Source organism: Marmota marmota, unplaced genomic scaffold, assembly GCF_001458135.2.
Source record: "Marmota marmota marmota unplaced genomic scaffold, marMar, whole genome shotgun sequence".
In the NCBI taxonomy this organism is placed as follows: domain Eukaryota; kingdom Metazoa; phylum Chordata; class Mammalia; order Rodentia; family Sciuridae; genus Marmota; species Marmota marmota.
In genome coordinates, this window is record NW_025999982.1 from 34,723,802 (window position 1) to 34,743,880 (window position 20,079).

At 38.4% G+C, this 20,079-nt stretch overlaps 1 protein-coding gene across 4 annotated transcripts in view; it reads left to right on the forward strand.

Annotated features, from left to right (window-relative positions):
- The window catches only part of Kcnq5 (potassium voltage-gated channel subfamily Q member 5), a 173,095-nt gene extending 164,260 nt beyond the window's left edge, over positions 1-8,835 (forward strand). For all 4 annotated transcript variants that reach the window (XM_048805683.1, XM_015487395.2, XM_048805684.1 and 1 more), the window contains 3 exons: positions 2,763-2,894; positions 4,920-5,046; positions 6,334-8,835. In XM_048805683.1, coding sequence (XP_048661640.1) covers positions 2,763-2,894; positions 4,920-5,046; positions 6,334-7,296 — 1,222 coding nt within the window. In that variant the 3' untranslated portion in view covers positions 7,297-8,835. The remainder of the gene's footprint in view (positions 1-2,762; positions 2,895-4,919; positions 5,047-6,333) is intronic.
- The last annotated feature ends 11,244 nt before the right edge of the window (positions 8,836-20,079 follow it).

Genomic DNA, 20,079 nt, shown 5'->3' on the forward strand with positions numbered 1-20,079 from the left:
AATATCTTCAAATGTTTAAGGAGACAGAAATATTAACTATCCTGACTTGACCATTACATACTGTATGCATGTATAAAATTATCACATTGTACACCATCAATTCGTATAATTAAAATAATAATTTTTAATATCATGCTAAGTGAAATAAGCTAAACTCAGAAACCCAAAGGTCAAATGTTTTCTCTCACATGTGGAAGCTAGAGTAAAGGAAAGGAAAGGGGAAGGGAAAGATAGGATAATATAAAGAATCAATCAAACAAATTAATAGATGAACAAAAGGAAGTCAAGTAGAAGAAAGAGAATGGGAGAGGGGAGGGAAGATAGGAGGGATGGAGTGGGGGATCATGAAGTAAAATCAATCTCCATGCATGTTTGAGTTTGTCAGGATGAACCCAACTACTATGTATAACTATAAGCTCTAATAAAATAATAACAACAATAATGTTAATTAAAAAAAAGAGAAAAGCAACATGCAACTTTGAAATGCATTGTCATACAGAACTCACACAACACCTGACCAAGAAATAAGTGTGAGCCTCTTTAGGGGGAAAAAGGTAATTCAGTTTGGAAGAGTGGGGGTTCACTCTTGCCACTGGACAGACATGCCACCATTGCCTGAGCTACAGTCAGTGGAAACATGCTGACTTGTGCTGAAACTTGTCCCTTCACTGACACAGAGGGAAAGAAGGAACTGCTGAAGGTCCCAGGCCACCCTCTTACTTCTCCGGAGTTGATGCCATGGGAAACCAGGTCATGTGGGTACGAGAACCAGACGGGTGTGAGGCGGATCCTGGCTTTACATCATGCTGGTTGCAAAGGGGCAAGTCACTTAAATTCTTTGAATCTCAGTTTCCTGAAATATAGAAGATAAAAAAGAATATCTTATCAAGTACAGCTGAAGATAAAACACGCAATACACTTTACTTGGCAGAGGGTTCCACTGTTCTAACTAAAACCATAAAACCACCTAGAGATGTATGAAGACGAATTTCTTTCCTGCTCACCCAGGGACAAATAGCCACTTTGAAAGTAGCAAAGAAGGATTCTGGACTGTTCAATTATATCTTCTCCCAGTTTTATTGGTAACATGATCCAGAATAGAGGATGTTTTCTGTATTGGTTCCCGTCCTTCCTCCTACTACGTCAAGAACTACACTAAACTCCAAACACACAACGTTGAAGAATAGCAGTGGTAACAGCTGCAATAGGAGTAGTGATAGTTTAAAAAAAAAAAAAAAACTAACTTATTATGCACTGACTGTTGGATAAAAGATAGGCTTCTGCCTATACTGATTGACACTTTGGTGTAAGGGAACATATTTACATAGTAATTGCTTGGGTAGAATTTTCACAGGTTTTTGCCAACCCCAGAAACTGTGTCCCAATGGAACCTAAATGCTGGCAAACAAATTCATAAGCAAATCTACATATCAAAAAGTTAAATTAAAACAGATTTCTTTTACTTTCTCTGAATAATTCTGTCTAACTGTTTTGGGGGTGTGTGGGGGCGGGGAGAGCTTATCCTGAATAAAGTAGACATTGGTGAAGAAAATGTGGTCAAGAGAGGGAGTAAGAATATTACAGATAAGTGATTTGACAATAGTTGGGATATAATTAACTTGAAGTTAACAATACAAGGTAGGGTTGCTCTTTAACTTATAAATCAATTTAGATTAGTTGAAATAAGCTGTCACTTAGGATTGGTAATGGATATTTTCTTTTTAAACTCTAATCTTCCTCATCTTTCCACTTTTCACCAAGGAACAATAAATATTAGCCTGGTAGCCATGAATTTGATAATAGAAGTGTATGAGTCTTTAAATAGTTGAACAACACCAATAGGTATATATAACATTTTCCTGCAACAAGACTGCATAGGCTAACTTAAGTTGACAATGCTTCTTTGCTTTCATCATGAATTTTATGAAGTTATTGCAGTAACTGGTTATCTTAAGTGGATTAGCTATCATTAGCACCATGGAGGTTACTGATGAAATATTGTTTCAAAACCAGGGGCTCCTGTTAAGGGGAGGGAGGCATTGTAATACAAGACCTCTGGGGCTGGGGTTGTGTCTCAGTGCTACGTAGAGAGCTTGCCTAGCATGTGAAAGGCACTGGGTTCCATTCTCAGCACCGTATATACATAAATTTTTTAAAAAAAAGATCCATTGACAACTAAAAAATATTTTTTTAAAAAAAGGCCTCTGCTTCTTAAAAGCTTAGATACCAAGCTTAGTTGCTAAGTGTGTTGTGTTTGACATAAAATAACTTAGCTAATCCAGCAATATAATGCAGAAATAATTTATGAAAAAAAATTCACAAATTTCCATGCATTAGTGTACATTGCTTCAGGAGAATAAAAGAGTTTTCAAAACACATTTGTGTTCCAAAAATGCATGTAGTTACATAAAAGTCCATTTGAACAGCCTAGGTGTTACATCTTGGACTTGTGAGATCTCAGGGAAAGAATACATTTGCATTTCAACTACAGTTTTAATCTGAGGTTTCAATGAACAATATTTAATGCTTAGTCTTTTTTTTTTTTAAGTGTATTGTTTCTACTCTTAAGGTGTGTCTGACAAGAATGTTCTTAGATTGTCCTCTGTAATTTCGGTCTTATATATGACATTTCTGTAGGAGCTTAAAATAATTTGATGCATGACTTTTTCCCTCCAGTGTTTCTTATATTTCTCAGTAAACTATTTTGGTCCCTTCTTTTAGCAAAGTCATGAAAATTAATACATAATATGTTGTTCATACAGAATTATGAAATTTCATGTGGCCAAACGGAAATTTAAGGAAACATTACGCCCATATGATGTAAAAGATGTCATTGAACAATATTCTGCTGGTCACCTGGACATGCTATGTAGAATTAAAAGCCTTCAAACACGGTAAGCAACAAAAACGTTATCCATTGTAAAGGAACAAGCATGAAAACCATCTGGGAGCAACTTCTCTTTAGCAGACAAAACCTCTGGGTTCCATATTCCTAATTTATTTTTGGTGGGCAATTGAACTTTTGTTTTAATGTAGATTTTACTTTGCTTTTAACATAGATGTAAATCAGCCACTAAAAGCCTCCTGCCATCTCAGTCTCCTCATCTGTAAAAATGGAGAAAATGATAGTGCTTACTTCCTGGGGTTATTCTTAGTATTGAACAATTTAATACATGTAACACATATATGTAATAGCCCTGGCACTGGGTGTTCAATAAAAGTCAATGACTGTTGCTGATGTATGAATTATTGCCGATGTTGCAATCGCTTTGTTATTTTCAAAACCAATCAGTATTAAGCTAATCTTTACTCCTTCACTAAACTTTACCCAACTATCTACCCCAGGAAGACAGACCTTTCTCTTCTCTGACCTCTTACAGCACTAAAGTCTAATACAGAGCCAAGGCCCACTCATAATCTTGGTGTGATAGACCAGAGAGTTGAGACTCAACCCCTGTACTGTTATTTGGTTGCAACCGTACTCCCCCTGGATGTCCACTTAGATAGGGCCTTTTCTTCATTGCCGTCAGGTACAGTGATAGATAAGTGTTTTTCTTCCAGTGAGCTCTTATTGAATGATTGAAATGAATGATGAGTTCAACATGTTAATTCCAACCACATGTGGCATCTTCAATCCAAATATTTAGTCAATTCAAGTTTTTTAAAGAATCTTGCTTTATATTCAGACAAAACAACATTTGTGATTGAACAGCTCTTAAAGTGCAAGGACCTAGGATTAAATGGTTTTTGCATCCCCACAGAACACCTTAGCTTAGAGTGAATCATATACCAGAATTTTAGTAAAATGCCTGATGATCTATTATAGAAATCACAACTTGCGCATTCATTCAGCAGATAAATATTGAGCCCATTATGTTTGCCAGGCATACTGGACATTTAGTGATTAATAAAATAATGACCCAGTTCTTGCAGAGCTTATAGTTTAATACATTAGATATCATAACAGAAAGTAGGCACTGCCTATGTTTCTGTGCAAGCAAAGCAAACTGGAAAGTTGAGTCAATATCCCTGATAATTCAATTCTAAAACAAACTTTCCACAAAAAGAGGAAAGTGATTCCCATTTCAAGAAGACTGATCAAGTCTCCTTGAAAATTATAACTCATTGTATTATAATCTCTGCCTAGGCAGCCATGATCTTACAAGTCCTTTAATAGAACTATCTGATGATTTTTACAAAGTTGAACTGCTACAGAATTTGTAGAACTAATCTAGAATTTCTACCTCATGTATATTCTCTCACTCAAATTCTAAAAGAAAGAGACTGTTGCTCTCTTATCTGCTTATCATCCAATATCAGATATACAATAAATCTTAATGGACAATCTGTTCTATAATACAAAATCATCATAGTTATGATTTTTTTCATATTTTGAAGTGGTTGAATTAAGAAACTGCCTGGTCCAAGGTAGAAATGAGCAAGTTACTTTGTTTAAAAACAGTTTTGCCTCCAGAAAATTACCCATAGGTGACTTCATCATGGACCAGAATATTAAGAAAATTAATCTCATATGTAACCTCATGCTAAGAAAATAAACACATCAGCCTGGCACAGTGGCACATGCCTGTAATCCCAGTGGCTCAGGAGGCAGAGACTGGAGGATCACAAGTTCCAGGCCAGCCTCATCAACTTAGTGAGATTATAAGCAACTTAGTGAGACTCTGTCTCAAATAAAAATTAGAAGGGCTGGGAATGTGGCTCAGTGGTAAAGGCCCCTGGGTTCAATCCCCAGTACCAAAAAAAAAAAGGAAAGAAAAAAGGCATATCATCTACAACACACTCAACTTACATGAATTAAAGATACTTGTATTTAATTCTTCTATTGAAAACATTTCACTCTGGCCTAGGACAATCTCCATCTTCAGTGTTAATAATCAGATATCCTCTTTCTCTGGTAGTGTTGATCAAATTCTTGGAAAAGGGCAAATCACATCAGATAAGAAGAGCCGAGAGAAAATAACGGCAGAACATGAGACCACAGATGACCTCAGTATGCTCGGCCGGGTGGTCAAAGTTGAAAAACAGGTACAACTCAACCACACTAATTAACTTCTAAGCCAGATTTTTTTTATCAAAATAGATTATAGGCAACTGGATCTTTTGTAATGATTGACATATTTATAAGGAATGAAAATAGGGCAAAAGAGGTTGCTTGGTAGTAAAGCACTTTCCTAGTATGTATACACCTAGGGATAAGGGATAGATAGATAGATAGATAGATAGATAGATAGATATTCTCTTAAAAATACATATATATATTATTTTATATATATTTTCCACAAGGCATATAGATAGATATTCTCTTAATAATACATATATATTATTTTATATATATTTTCCACATATATGGAATATATAGTTTATATATTTATATATATAAAGGAAAAAAAAATAAATGAACAAAATAAAGAATGAATGATGTTAAACTTCCTCAGTACATTGACAGTATTCTCCAAAACATCTCTTTGGATTTCCATATAAAGAATATAAAATTTTATCTCATTGATTAATACTTAACTGGAAGCAACTATAGATTTCAGTAGTAAAATAGCAAAGATCTACTTGTCCTTTGTGTTTTGGTCATTTTTATTGGCCTTTAGATCACTCTTTTTAAAAATAAGGTAGAACCTGTGATAACACATTGAATTTTTGGTAACCCAGAGTGTAATCTTCTCATATAAAAACAATTTTTCAGGGCTGGGGATATAGCTCAGTTGGTAGAGTGCTTTCCTCGCATGTATAAGGCCGTGGGTTCAATCCCCAGAACGACAAAAAAAAAAAAAAATCCAGAAATCAAATTGTCCTCCCAAAAGAATCATAAATACTCCAAGTATTAATCCTGAAGCATTTTGTGCCTTTATTTTTAAACTCAGACTCACCTGGATTGATACTTAGGTCTTAATTTCACTATAGAATAAATTCCTTATTAAAATGCAGTCAAGTTCCAGAAAGTGAATCAATGGGGCTGGGAAAGGCAATCTGACTGGGAAAGGCAATCTGACTGGGATGGGCAACCTTAAAGTCACATTTTTATACTGCTTATATACCTTTTCAGAACACCAATCATCCATTTTAAGGAAGTGGAGGGGGCTGGCCAATGGAAATTATATGGAAGCCAAAGTATCTCTCCCCCCTTTCAACCTTCCCTGCCCCATCACTGCCAGATGCTACATTCATTGAGTCCAAACTGCATTTCACTTTACACTCTATTTATTTATTTTGTATTGACACACTCTGTGATTTTAATTCCAGAAGTGAGATTCATTCTTCACAGCAGGTCGTCCTCATATGTAACCATTTCCCTCCTTTTAGGTCCAGTCCATTGAGTCCAAGCTGGACTGCCTGCTAGACATCTACCAACAGGTCCTCCGGAAAGGCTCTGCCTCAGCCCTCACTTTGGCTTCATTCCAGATCCCATCTTTTGAATGTGAACAGACATCTGATTATCAAAGCCCTGTGGACAGCAAAGACCTGTCCAGTTCGGCGCAGAACAGTGGCTGCCTAACCAGATCAGCTAGTGCCAACATCTCCCGAGGCCTGCAGTTCATTCTGACGCCAAATGAATTCAGCGCTCAGACTTTCTATGCGCTTAGCCCTACTATGCACAGTCAAGCAACCCAGGTGCCAATGAGTCAAAGTGATGGCTCCACAGTGGCGGCCACCAGCAACATTGCAAACCAAATAAATGTGGCACCCAAGCCAGCAGCCCCAACAACTTTACAGATCCCGCCTCCTCTCCCAGCCATCAAGCATCTGACCAGGCCAGAGACTCTGCACCCAAACCCCGCAGGCTTACAGGAAAGCATTGCTGACGTCACCACCTGCCTTGTTGCCTCCAAGGAAAATGTTCAGGTTGCACAGTCAAATCTGACAAAGGACCGTTCCCTGCGGAAAAGCTTTGACATGGGAGGAGAAACTCTGTTGTCTGTCCGTCCCATGGTGCCCAAGGACTTGGGCAAATCTTTGTCTGTACAAAACCTGATTAGGTCGACAGAGGAACTGAATTTACAGCTTTCAGGGAGTGAGTCAAGTGGCTCCAGAGGCAGCCAAGATTTTTACCCCAAGTGGAGGGAATCCAAATTGTTTATAACTGATGAAGAGGTGGGTCCCGAAGAGGTAGAGACAGACACTTTTGATGCCACCCCGCAGCCAGCCAGGGAAGCTGCTTTTGCATCAGACTCTCTAAGGACTGGAAGATCCCGATCATCTCAGAGCATTTGTAAAGCAGGAGAAAGTACAGACGCCCTCAGCTTGCCTCATGTCAAACTGAAATAAGCTCTTTGTTTTCTTTCTAGGCATAGCAGTTCCTTTAGCCATACATATCATTGCATGAACTCTTTTGAAAGCCCTCCTAAAAAGTTGAAATTGCAAGAATCAGGAAGAACATGAAAGGCAGTTTATAAGCCCGTTATCTTTTAATTGCATGAAAATGCATGTTTAGGGATGGCTGAAATTCCGAGGTGCATCGACATTAACCCACTCATTTAGTAATGTACCTTGAGTTTAAAATCATCAGAAACCAAACACTGCTAATGCTATGGGGTATATGAAAACGTCAAGATTAGGTGATTTACAAGTTTCAACACTGTACTTTGAAATTGTGGAAGAAAACACTTTCAAATTTCAGGCATTTCTGCTTTGTAACTAAATACGAAATACATTTTCAAAATTAGGCCATAATGTGTATTTAAACATAATGGCTCTCAATAGCTGCTAACAAGGTATCAAGTAAAACAGAATTTGGGAATAACAGAAATGGCTGCTTATTTCAAGATATATTTGCCAACCCATTTCTATTCAGTCATTTTATTATTAATGTAATTTGAGTGTCAGTTTGTACGCTTTTGGTGATTTAGCGCTGTGGCAAGCAATTTTGCACATTATTTTCATGTTGTTCTTTATGACAAGAATGTTTTTCATTTAGAAAATGTGCAAATAATGAAATTCAGGACCAGCAGGGCAAATAGACTCACTATCTGACATATTTGACTTTATGGAAACATATTCCCTGATGGCAGATTCAACTCTATATGAGTAGTCAGCTTCTATACACATGCATGAAACACTGATGAGTAGAATAGCCAGTGTGACTGGGCATCTCTGCAATGGCACCAACCCCAGGTTTGCCAATCCTGGCCACGTGAAGGGCAAGTGTGAGGAGCTATTGCCATTTAGCCGACACACAGGTAGGACCCTGGGGAAGGGGACAGTTAAGTGGAACTGAGAGAAAAAAAAATGCTTAAAAAGAAGCCAGAAATAACACCAGGAAGTAGACAATGTTCAGAAAATTACTTCTCCCTTAAAAGGCAGTGAGAGGGAAGGAGAGAAACAAACCAAAATAAAAGAAATCAATTTTTTGGATAATGAGTATTGCTAGGGAATTCAACTGCCTAAGCATCTCTTATTCTTATATAGAAACAGAGAATTTTGCAAGTTATTTATTTTTTAATATACCCTGAATGTCTTTTGCTATTATGTATTACATTTTTTGCATATGAAAGGCTAAAACTAAAGGTTCCTTTACTTTTTATACTGTAGTAAACACTTTGTATTGTCCCTGAGAATGTTGTCCCAAATCTGAAATTACCAGTTTGGTTTCCTTGTATAAACATTCACAATTAAGAAGCCAGATAGCACTGCAGGGTCTGCTAATCACCACACTTTATAATATATCAGTGCAGCAAAAAGATCAAGGAAAGGAAATTTAAAATGCATTTAACAGAAAGTGAAAAATGGCCAGGTGCTGTGGCACACCGTATTCCCAGCAACTCAAGAGGCTGAGGCAGGAGGGTCGAAAGTTCCAGGCCAGCCTCAGCAATTTAGTGTGGCCCTAAGCACCTTGGTGAGACCCTGTCTCAAAATAAAAAAAATTAAAATAACTAGAGATGAGGCTCAGTTGTAAAGTGCCTCTGGGTTCAATTCCCAGTACAAAAAAAGAAAAAAAAGAAAGAAAGAAAGAAAGAAATGCAGACTGGTTTTTAGAAACCTAGCTCTCTCAGATGGTCGGAACCTGGGCCAAAGGCAAAGAGAGGTAAAAGAACATTTCAAATCAGTTAAACTCAAGAACGGAAAGGAAGAGCTTTTCCCTTGGCAAACCTCTGAGCTGCCTCCAGGCAAACTTCTCCAGCAGCCAGGGAAAATGACCAGGAATAGTAACTGGCCATTCAAAGAAAAGAGGCCCTGAAATCCAGCAATCCTTCCCAAGTCGCCCCTAGCAGAAGCTTCTCTATCACTGACTATCTTTTCTTCTTCCTGGATTGCTTATTTATTCCTACCACTATTTTGCTTTGAAATTTCACTACGCCTTACCCAGCACCCATCCCCAAGTAAACCAGTTCTGCTCTCTACCTAAAAATGCTTTTCAACATTTTTAAAATTTTTGTCCCTTTTGATAAACACTGAAATTTTAAAAGCTTCCTCTTCTCACCCCACTTGGATCCTAATACAATCCCTTGGAGTGTATCATTCAGAACCTTCTTGGCTACTGGAGATACCCAGAAGATAGAATCTAAATTTTACACTCCAGTTAAAAAATATTTTGTCAAGCTTTGAAGGTTATTATTTTCATTTTCCAAACATAGAATGTTAGTCAATTATTAAATGCAAATTTTCATCTACCCTTGTCTCTACTCAACCTGAAATTCTGACATATCTTCCCAAGGACATTGCACACACACACACACCCATCCACAGACCTAAAGCCAGACACCTGTCCTGTACTCAGCAGATTCTCTCCAAATATTAGCAGAGGAAGAAGAGGGAGGCAGAACCTTTCAGGTAGCACTGATTCTTGGACATACTCTGTCCCAGGTTGAACCCCACTGGCAGCAGGAATTCTGAATGTATCAGGGACCCCTTCTTAGGCCTTCTTAGGCCTCGAACACAGAACAGTTGATCCAGCATTGCTAAAGACTGAAGATTCAGAAACAATGCCTAAACACATCACTGAGGTCTTAATCATAGCAAAATGTGATAAATTATATTGTGGAAAACTTTTATGCATCGAAGCCATGACCATTTTGTCTATCTTACTCTCGCACAAAGAAAAAAATCTCTTGGATGTTAAGATAGTTGTATAATGTGAAAACTGTAGATTGTCTGTTGTGTCACTCTATGGAAATGAGAAGGGTCTCCCATTTACACTTAGCAAAACCCCATTGGTCAATCCCAAATGGTGTCTTGAAGCACAATTTTGCTGAGTACTGAGTAGCCACAAGCTTTCTCAGTTCAGGTTTGTCAGCCTTCTTCAACATGTAGGCTTGATCAAGCTAATAATTAATTGCAAATATCCCATGTATGATGTTAATTAAAAATTTTTGCTATGTCTTATCTAAATGTTTGCATTTTGTTCAATTAAATTGATACCTGTAGATTGCAAGTTTTGTTTAAAGTAAGACACTTTCCTCAGTTTTTAAGTCATTATCTCTTATTCTAAGGTGCCTTTCTCACCTCCCACTGACTCAGTGATTTCGAAAGTTCTTAATTTGAAAGTCAAACAAGCCTAATAATGAGAAGGAAATCAGGCACTAAGTGATTATGTCTCCTACCCATATGAAAAGCAAACCGCAAAGAATGAAGAAACCTGGGCGACTAAATATATGGATCACTTCATTCAATCACATTGAGGAAATATTGCAGATATTAACTTAACTCCCCAGAAGCTGATATTTTTTGCCTTAAATGACATGGTTGTGTTTTTGTAAGAGAAACTTAATATAATTATGTGCATTTAAGTGAGCAATTCTAAAAGACATGTACGACAATGCAATTGTCTGTTTCCTGAAAACAAATAAATCAGGAATATGGTATCCATTTCAAGCTATCATTAAAATGTAATTTCCTTTGCTCTCTTTTACTGGGATTATTTGTCTTAAAGTAAAACATTAAAAAGATATCTATAAATGGCTAGTGTAAACATTTTATCTGGAACTAACTGGTTGGTTCTGATCTCATTGATCCAAGTTAACCAAACTGACTACAGTTTTGGTACTGAAATATAAAAATTAGCTTTTTGTAATGTTGCTAAAGAAATCATTGGTAATTTGAAAATGGAGGAGATTTTCATGTGCTCTTTAGAGTATTATAAGAAAAAATTCATTTGCTATAGATCACGTAAGCTTTGTGTTAATTACAAGTTGAGTATCCCTTGTCTAAGATGTGTGAGACCAGAAGTACTTTGGATTTTGAATTTTCTCAGATTTTGGAATATTTGTATATACATAATGATACGTCTTCAGGATGAGATCCAAATCAGAACATGAAATTCATTTATGTTTTATATATACCTTATATGTAAAGCCTGAAGATAGTTTTATACAAATTCTTTTTTTTTTTTTTTTTTTTTTTTTTGTACTGAAGATCAAACCAAGGGCCTTGCAAATTCTAGGCAAGCATTCAAGCATTCTACCATTGAGCTATATCCCCAGCTTTTTACAAAATATTCTTAATAATTTTGATAACAAAACAAGGTTTCATGATATGGAATTTATATAAGTGCTCAAAAAGTTTTGATATATTCTGGATTCAAGCTTTCAGATCAGGAATTTGCAGGGGAGGGGCATGCTGTGGATTGAACTCAGGGATGTTTTACCACTGAGCCACACCCCCAGTCCTTTTTATGTTTTATTTTGAGACAGGATCTCATCAAGTTGCTTAAGACCTCCCTAAGTTGCTGAGGCTGGCCTAGGACCTGTGATACTCCTGCCTCAATCTTCTGAGTTATTGGGATTGCAGTTGTGTGCCACCACAGCCAGCCAGATTAGGGATATTTAACCTGAGTGATAAAAAGGTTTGCTAAACAAGTGATAAGAAATGGAAACCAGGTGAGTGCCCAAATTCTGCCATTTCTGGTTACTAAGAACTACTATTTTTAGTACTTAACCCTGTCTTACCAGGGAAGGCTCCTGCTCCAAATGGGACTATACCCCTGTTATTTCTGTTGTGCTAACAACTTTCTGCTAGATGGCTAGGATTAATTCCCGTGGAATTATTCTCAAGAAGTCCCAGGATACTGGAACTCTGAGTCCAAAGCCAGAAAGCTCTAACTGGTGTTATAGACAGGGGGAAGAACAACAAGGGACTACTACCTTGAAGGAGGAAGGAGTTTCCCATTATGGCTCTAAAAAGATCAGAGGTGTGCCTGTTCAATCAATCTCTAGACAAGTGAAAATAAAAATGTGTACAGAACATGCTTGCTTGACCAACTTGTAAATGCAAACTGATTCCAAACATTTTTAGAACTACTTTGTAAACAGTAACATCCAGCCCTAACTCTTAAAAGCAAAACATATTTTACCCCAACCATGGATTTAAAAAAGTGTAGGTTTCTAGACCTTAAAGTGGCAATTTTTATTAGCCTGGTTTCAAGTGCCTCAATAATCAGACACAATTATTTCTTTAAAAAAAAATAAATTTTCATTAGCTATAACAATACTTCTCCCTCTCACCAACCTAATTCCATATTATTGAGGGTTTTATTATATTTCAAAGCAGATGTTTTTCAAATACATTATATGTACTGCCCTGGAAATCACAGCACCATAAAACTGTCAAGTGACAAAATTTTTCTTTTCAAATAAATAGAAAAACCCAAAAGAACATTGGTTTAATATGTTATTCTGCCCACTCATGGTTCATGTCAGTTCTGCCATAATTTGGGATGACTACTGGAAGTACATATGCTCTTGAAGAGATGTCAGGGTTCTACGGCTCCCATATGTGGTAAGAGCACTCCTACTTTTAAACATTTCCACCATTATGCTTTTTCTCTTACCTTAAGTGACTTTGCATACTAGCTTTTTCTTCCTTCTCTTTGCCTGCATTGTTATGACTGGCTTCATAGATTTCCAATCCCTGCAGATCCTTATAATCCCAAATAACTAGGCACTCACATTCTCCTTGCTGCAGCTGGCAGGGCCACTTGCCCTAACATACGGCATGAGAATGGAATGCCACATAGACTCCAAAAGCAGAGATGCTTTGGGGAACCAATGGAACTCCTCACCTGAACCCTCAGGGTAATGCTCTGATGCCCTCTCCTGTTTCCAGACATCCCACTGCTGGGTGGCAGGGGAGGCCTCCATCACTACTCCAGGATGGGAACTCTTTGCCTTTAGAAGAGACTATTTCTGCTCTTGGGTTCCCAAGACCATGGTTGTCCCATTAGCCTTTCCCATTCCCATTGTTGCAGCATCTAGCTCTCGCTCTTTCCCCTCATATGCTTAGCCTCTGGTTACCAGCAACTTTCCAGTCTCCTCCCTTCTGCTTCATTGTACTCTATACCTCATCTTCACACAGCTCTGTAACTAGTAACAGCATTTCAGTTAATGACGAACCACATATACCACAGTGGACCCATAATATTAAATGCAGCTGAAAAATTTCTATCACCAATTGACATCATAACCATAATAATGTGGTAGCTCAATGAATGCATGTTCATGGTGATGCCAGTATAGACAAACCTAATGCACTGCCAATGGTACAAACGTATAGAGCATACAATGAGGAATAGTATATAACATTTGAGAATGATAATAAACAACTACATTACTAATTCATGTATTTACTATATTAAACTTTTATTATTATTTTGGAGTATACTTCTATTTATAAAAATGTTTACTATAAAACACTGCTATATGATAATTCAGCAGCCTCCAATATGTTCTGTTTACCATACTTTTTGGTTGCATCAAAAGGCCACATTGAATGAGTAATAATAAACACATCCTGTGATGTATGCATGATGAAATTACCCGATAGCCATTTCTTAAAACTTAAGCCATCATTCCAGGTGTGGTAGCACATGCCCATAATCCCAACAACTCAGGAGCCTGAGACAGAAGAATTGCAAGTTCAAGGCCAGCCTGGGAACTTAGTGAGACCTTGTCTCAAAATAGAAAATAAAAAGGACTGGGATGTAGCTGGGTGGTAGAGTACCCCTGGGTTCAAACCCCAGTATCAAAAAAATCCCATCATGAAGGTATGTGTGACTGTGCTTATAAAATAAATGATAGAAGGAACTTTCATTTCCACAGCATCCATATACTAAACATGGCAGTCAGACTCATCCCCACCCTTCACCACAGAAAAACTGCTTTATGAATTCATCCACGATCTTCTACAAGTTGATTCACTGGACACTCACCCTTTGAGGTCTTTCTATAGTAGTTGACACCATAACAAGAGCTGGAGATGTAGCTCAGAGGTAGAACACTTGCCTAGCATGTGCCAGGCCCTGGGTTCAACTCCTAGTAGTGCAAAAAAAAACAAAAAAAAGAAGAAGAAGAAGAAGAAGAAGAAGAAGAAGAAGAAGAAGAAGTAAGTTGACACCACAACTCACAACTACTCTTTATCTTAAAACGCTCTCATCTTTCTGAATGAAAGTTGTCTCTAAATATAAAGGGGGGAAAATGTTTTTCTGTTCTCTCACTCAACAATTCACACAAAAGGCTCCTATTTCTCCCCACCAACAACCAATCAATCCATTCTGCAGTGGACACCAGCTGAGCCTCTTCCAGTTCTACTTAGTAGAACTCCAATCACCCTGGAGATAGCATCAGATCCCACAAGCTGACAGCTCAGTTCCACAGGACAACCCCCCGCTTCAGACGCTCATCACAAGTAATAGTGCCATAGGTTAAAACTTACACCTGCTATAGACTGGAATTCCTGCTACCCTGCCCTTAGGTTTCACTAATTCACAAAAGTCAGAGAAACAATTTATTTACATTAGCTAATTTATTTTAGTGGATATTCCAAAGAATGCAGTTGCCAGTTTATTTTAGTGAATATTACAAAGAATGCAGAAGAAGAGATTCATAGGACCAGGTTATGTGGCAAGGTAAGAAAACTCCTCCAAGAATCTCCATATGCTTGGCTCTCCACCATGTCCCAAAACTCAATCGTTGTGGGTGTTTTTGTTTTTGTTTTGTGGGGAGGGGCATAACAGGGATTGAACTCAGAGGCATGCAACCACTGAGCCACATCCCCAGCCCCATTCTGTATTTTACTTGGAGACAAGGGTGTCACTGAATTGCTTAGCACCTTGCTTTTGCTGAGACTGGCTTTAAACTCACAGTCTTCCTGCCTCAGCCTCCAGAGCTGCAACGCCCAGCCAATCCTTGGCTTTTTATGGAAGCTTTATTACATTATGTAGACCTGATTGATTGATTGAATGCTTGGTCTTTGGTGATCAGTTTAACCATTAGCACCCCTGGGGATGGAAAGGGAAATTAAAAATTCCAACTATCTAATCTCTCTTGTCCTTTTCTGCCACCAGTCCCCACCCTAAACTATCTAATCCTATCTTCATCTTCTTATTAGTATACAGAAAACACTACTGGGCACAGGCATGTAATCCCATCAACTAAGGAGTCTGAGGCAGATTGCCTCATCAATTTAGAGAGACCCTGTCTCAAAAATAAAAGGGACTAGGGATTCAGCTTAGTAATAGAGTACCCCTGGTTTCAATCCCTAGTACTGAAAAAAAAAATAAAAATAAAGATAAAACACCCTCACTGTGGAGATTCCAGTGTTTCAGGAGCTGTATGTCAGGCAACCACTGGACAAAGACCAATATCAGAGTCCCCTATGTCTCTGGCTTGCTCATCTTTGACTTCTCCAAGTTCTTTATTGATCTTTGGCTCGGGACAGTCTGCATTCAGTGGATTTCATTTCAACGTCTTCTCTTTCCTCCTCACACTCATACTCTCCCCAGGGGTCTCACCCATGACCTCAACTATGAGATGATCTTAGCTAGTCATGAGTCTCCAGCTCAGATTTCCCTCCTGCTCATACATAGCTTCATTAGAACACAGTGTCACCTCAAAAATCCTAGGGCAAGATGATTTGAGAGCAGGAACATTATATTCACAAGGTGCCTTTGGCTTCTCACACTGCCTGCAAAAGGCACTCTATATGTTAAAGAATAAAAGTATCTTATTGGCTCAGGGCTTTTTATTCAGCTCAACTACTTCCAAACTCTTAAATTCAGAGGCCTTCAGCCAAGTGATTGTTGTGAGCAGCTTACTTGAATAATAACTCAGAGGCGGATATCCATCCCCAGCAAAAAATTGTCACACCCCTTAGATGACACCCACACCTAGACTTTGCCCATTAATCAAGAAGACTGATTACCCCCCAAGACTTTTCTGTAGACTCTAAAGGAAAAGAGAGACTATTCTTCCTTCCCCTGCCCCTGAGCCCTAGAACACTACATTCCTGCTTCCCCCTTCTCTTGGCTCTTTCCTACCAGGGCCAGGCCCATCCTATGGAGTCTTGGCTTACAGTAACAACCCATGCCTAGTGACAGCCCCGTATTATGTCAATACGTGATTCCCAGTTATTTTCTCACTTGATCCATCTTACCAAAGGTTAATGCACCAGTTAGGATGGATTTGGCTATAGGTATAAAATAAAAAACAAAACAAAAAAAAACCCTGGCTGAAAACATGTGGTAGCATATGTTTTCATATGGTAGCACATGACTGTAATCCCAGGGACTCTGAGGCTGAGGCAAGAGAACTGCAATTTCAAGGCCAGCCTGGGCAACTTAGAGAGGTTCTGCCTCGGGTTGCTAAGGCAAACTTTAACTGAAACCTGGAGGAAAAGGAAGACATGGCCAGGAGCACTCTTGAGCAGGATGCTGGTGCCTGGTATGGAAAAGATGTTTAATGAATGGTTGTGGCCCCATGCTACTCTGGAGGTGAAATTTGTGCCTTGATATGGCAGACGGTGCCTTCTGTCTTTGGTTCTACAAGGATGACCTTCCAGACAGTCTTTTTCTTATCTAGGGACTTTCTTATATTTTTATACTAGAAGTCCAAGCGGAGTACAGTTTGCTCAATTACATCAACAAGATTCCAGTTTCTTTCTGTCTATGTTGTTTCCTTATCAGTAAATATAGTATTCGTGTAGCACAGAGCTGTGGGGTTGGGTTTTGTTTTGTTTTGTTTTGTTGATACTAGGGATTGAGCCCAGGGGAACTCAACCACTGAGCCACATCCCAAGCCCTATTTTGTATTTTAATTTAGAGACAGGATCTCACTGAGGTGCTTGGCACCTCACCATTGCTAAGGCTGGCTTTGAACTTGCACTCTTCCTGTCTAAGCCTCCTAAACCACTGGGATTACAGGCATGGGCCACTGCGGAAAATCAAAATTTCAAGGCCATCCTCAGCAACTTAGTAAGGCACTAAGCAACTTAGCTGACTCAGTCTCTAAATAAAATATTTTTAAAAGGGCTGGGCAAAAGAAACAATCAATGAGTGACGAGAGAGCCTACAGAATGGGAGCAAATTTTTACCTCCCATACACCAGATAGAGCACTAATCTCCAGGATATATAAAGAACTCAGAAAACTTAACATCAAAAAAACAAACAACCCAATCAATAAATGGGCTAAGGAACAGAACAGACACTTCTCAGAAGAAGATATACAATCAATCAACAAATATATGAAAAAATGTTAAACATTTCTAGTAATTAAAGAAATGCAAATCAAAACTACCCTAAGATTTCATCTCATGCCAATTAGAATGGCAGTTATCAAGACTATAAGCAACAATAAGTGTTGTCCAGGATGTGGGGGAAAAGGCACACTCATACATTGCTGGTGGGACTGCAAATTGGTGCAACCAATCTAGAAAGTAACATGGAGATTCCTTTAAAAACTTGGAATGGAACAACCATTCGACCCAGCTATTCCACTCCTCAGTCTATACACAAAGGTCTTAAAATCAGCATACTACAGTGGCTCAGCCACATCAGTGTTTATAGCAGCACAATTCACAGAAATCAAACTGTAGAGCCAACCTAGATACCCTTCAATAGATGAGTGGATAAAGAAATTGTGGTATATATACATAATGGCATATTGTTTAGCAATAAAAGAGAATAAAATTATGGCATTTGCCAGTAAATGGATGGAATTGGAGAATAGCTTGCTAAGCAAAATAAGCCAATCCCAAAAAATCAAAGGCCGAATATTTTCTCTGATAAGTGGATGCTGATCCATAATGGAGGAGGCATGGGATGAGTGGAGGAATTTTGGATTGGCCAAAGGAGAGGGAGGGATAGGGAGGGAGCAGGCGGATAGGAAAGATGGTGGAATAAAACAGATATCATTACCCTAGGTACATGTATGATTGCACAAATGGTGTGACCCTACTTTGTGCATAACCAGAGAAGTGAAAAATTGTGCTCCATTTGTGTACAATGAATCGAAGAGCATTCTGCTGTCATGTATAACTGTTTAGAACAAATAATTTTTTTAAAGGGGGTGCTGGGGATGCGGCTTAGTAGTTAAGCACCCTTGGGTTCAATCCCTAGTACCAAAAAAATTAAAAATCCCTAGTACCAAAAAATTTTAAAACTACCTAAGGTAGTTACTATTATTATCTTCATTTCATAGATGAGAAAAATCAATGCACTGTGAAATTAGTAACTTTCCAAAGATCATAAAGTTATTTAGCAGTAGAGTTAGGATCTAAACTGCATGTAGTCTCACTCCAGTATTGGAGATATCAAATCTTAGGTTAACTCCTAGGCTCTGACATTTCAGAAACCATTAGAAGTCAGAATTACAACCTGGAGAAAATAAATGTTAATTTGATAATTACTGGTTTGAAACTTAATTGAAGGAACAAATACTCTTTCTGCAAGCTTTTTTGTTTGTTTGTAACTGGGGATTGAATGTTGAGGCACTTTACCAGTGAACCACATACCCAGCCCTTTTTATTTATTTATTTTTTAGACGGGTCTGACTAAGTTGCTTAGACCTTTGCTAAATTACTGAAGCTGGCCTGGAACTTGGGATCTTCTTTCCTTGGTCTCCTGAGTCACTGGGATCACAGGAGATCACCACCACACTCAGCTTCAGGCATTTTTTTAAGAAGTTTTTTCTCTACTTTGTGAACACACAAAATTTTAAATTGCCAATTAAGAAGTAAATATGACATTTCCTTTGAGAATAATGTGGTTTGGTTGTTCTTTTCCTCCAGTTAGATTGGTTGTTGTTGTTGTTTACTGTGAATCTGATCTAACTTTTGTTTTAGCAACTGGCCATGTAAAAATCATATAGTTTGCCAGATTTGGTGGCACATGATTATAATCCCAGCAATTTGGTGAGCTGAGGCAGGAGGATCACAAATTTAAAGCCAGCCTGGGCAACCTAGCAAGAGCATCTCAAAATAAAGTTTTAAAAAACGGCTTGAGCTGTAGCAAAGGCCTCTGAGTTAATCTTCGGTACCAAAAACAAATAATTTTTTTTAAATAAAAAATAAAGCATGTAGTTAGCATTTTTAAAAAATACATATTTTTAGTTGTAGATGGGCACAATACCTTTACTTATTTTTATTTTTATGTGGTGCTGAGGGTGGAACCCAAGCCTCACAAGTAACAAACAAGTGATCTCCCACTGAGCTACAACCCCAGTCCATAATTAACATTCTTGTTGTCTTCAAAATATATTCCAAATTCCACCACTTCTTGACATTTCTACTACTCCACTCTGGTCCAGGACAACACTGCCTTTCCTCAAAAACTGCAATGGCTTTTGTAGAAGATAGACTCTTGGAGAAGGAACAGGTTTGACAACGAAATGTTCAAGAAAAGGCATGTTTAGCTTGCCATAACCTTGGATGGAGAGATCCAAATGTATTTTGGCATTCAAGAGAAAGTTCTGAGGTAGAGATTCAGAAAGACTTATTAGTCAGCTCATTCATACTTCAAAGGACCTCAGAATCCTTTGTTCCTAGAAAACCACCCCCCTCGAAGCCCACCTTCAAAGCTTCTGGCGGTCAGGGACAATGCTGGCTATCTCATGTTCACCAGGCTTGGCTGGGTGGTCCCCTTGCCTGTTCTACCAGGCAGTGAAACTGAGAACATCTTTGGTTTCCATCTGGACCTCCCAACTTCTCACTCTCCCCTTTTGTTTGCATTTTAAATTCAGAAGACTCCTAAGCCTTCCAGGAAGATCCCTTCTTTTCAGAAGCCCTCCCCGCCCCCTCCCCACCATACCTCCCTCCCACCTCTCCCTCCCCTTCCCGTTTTTATC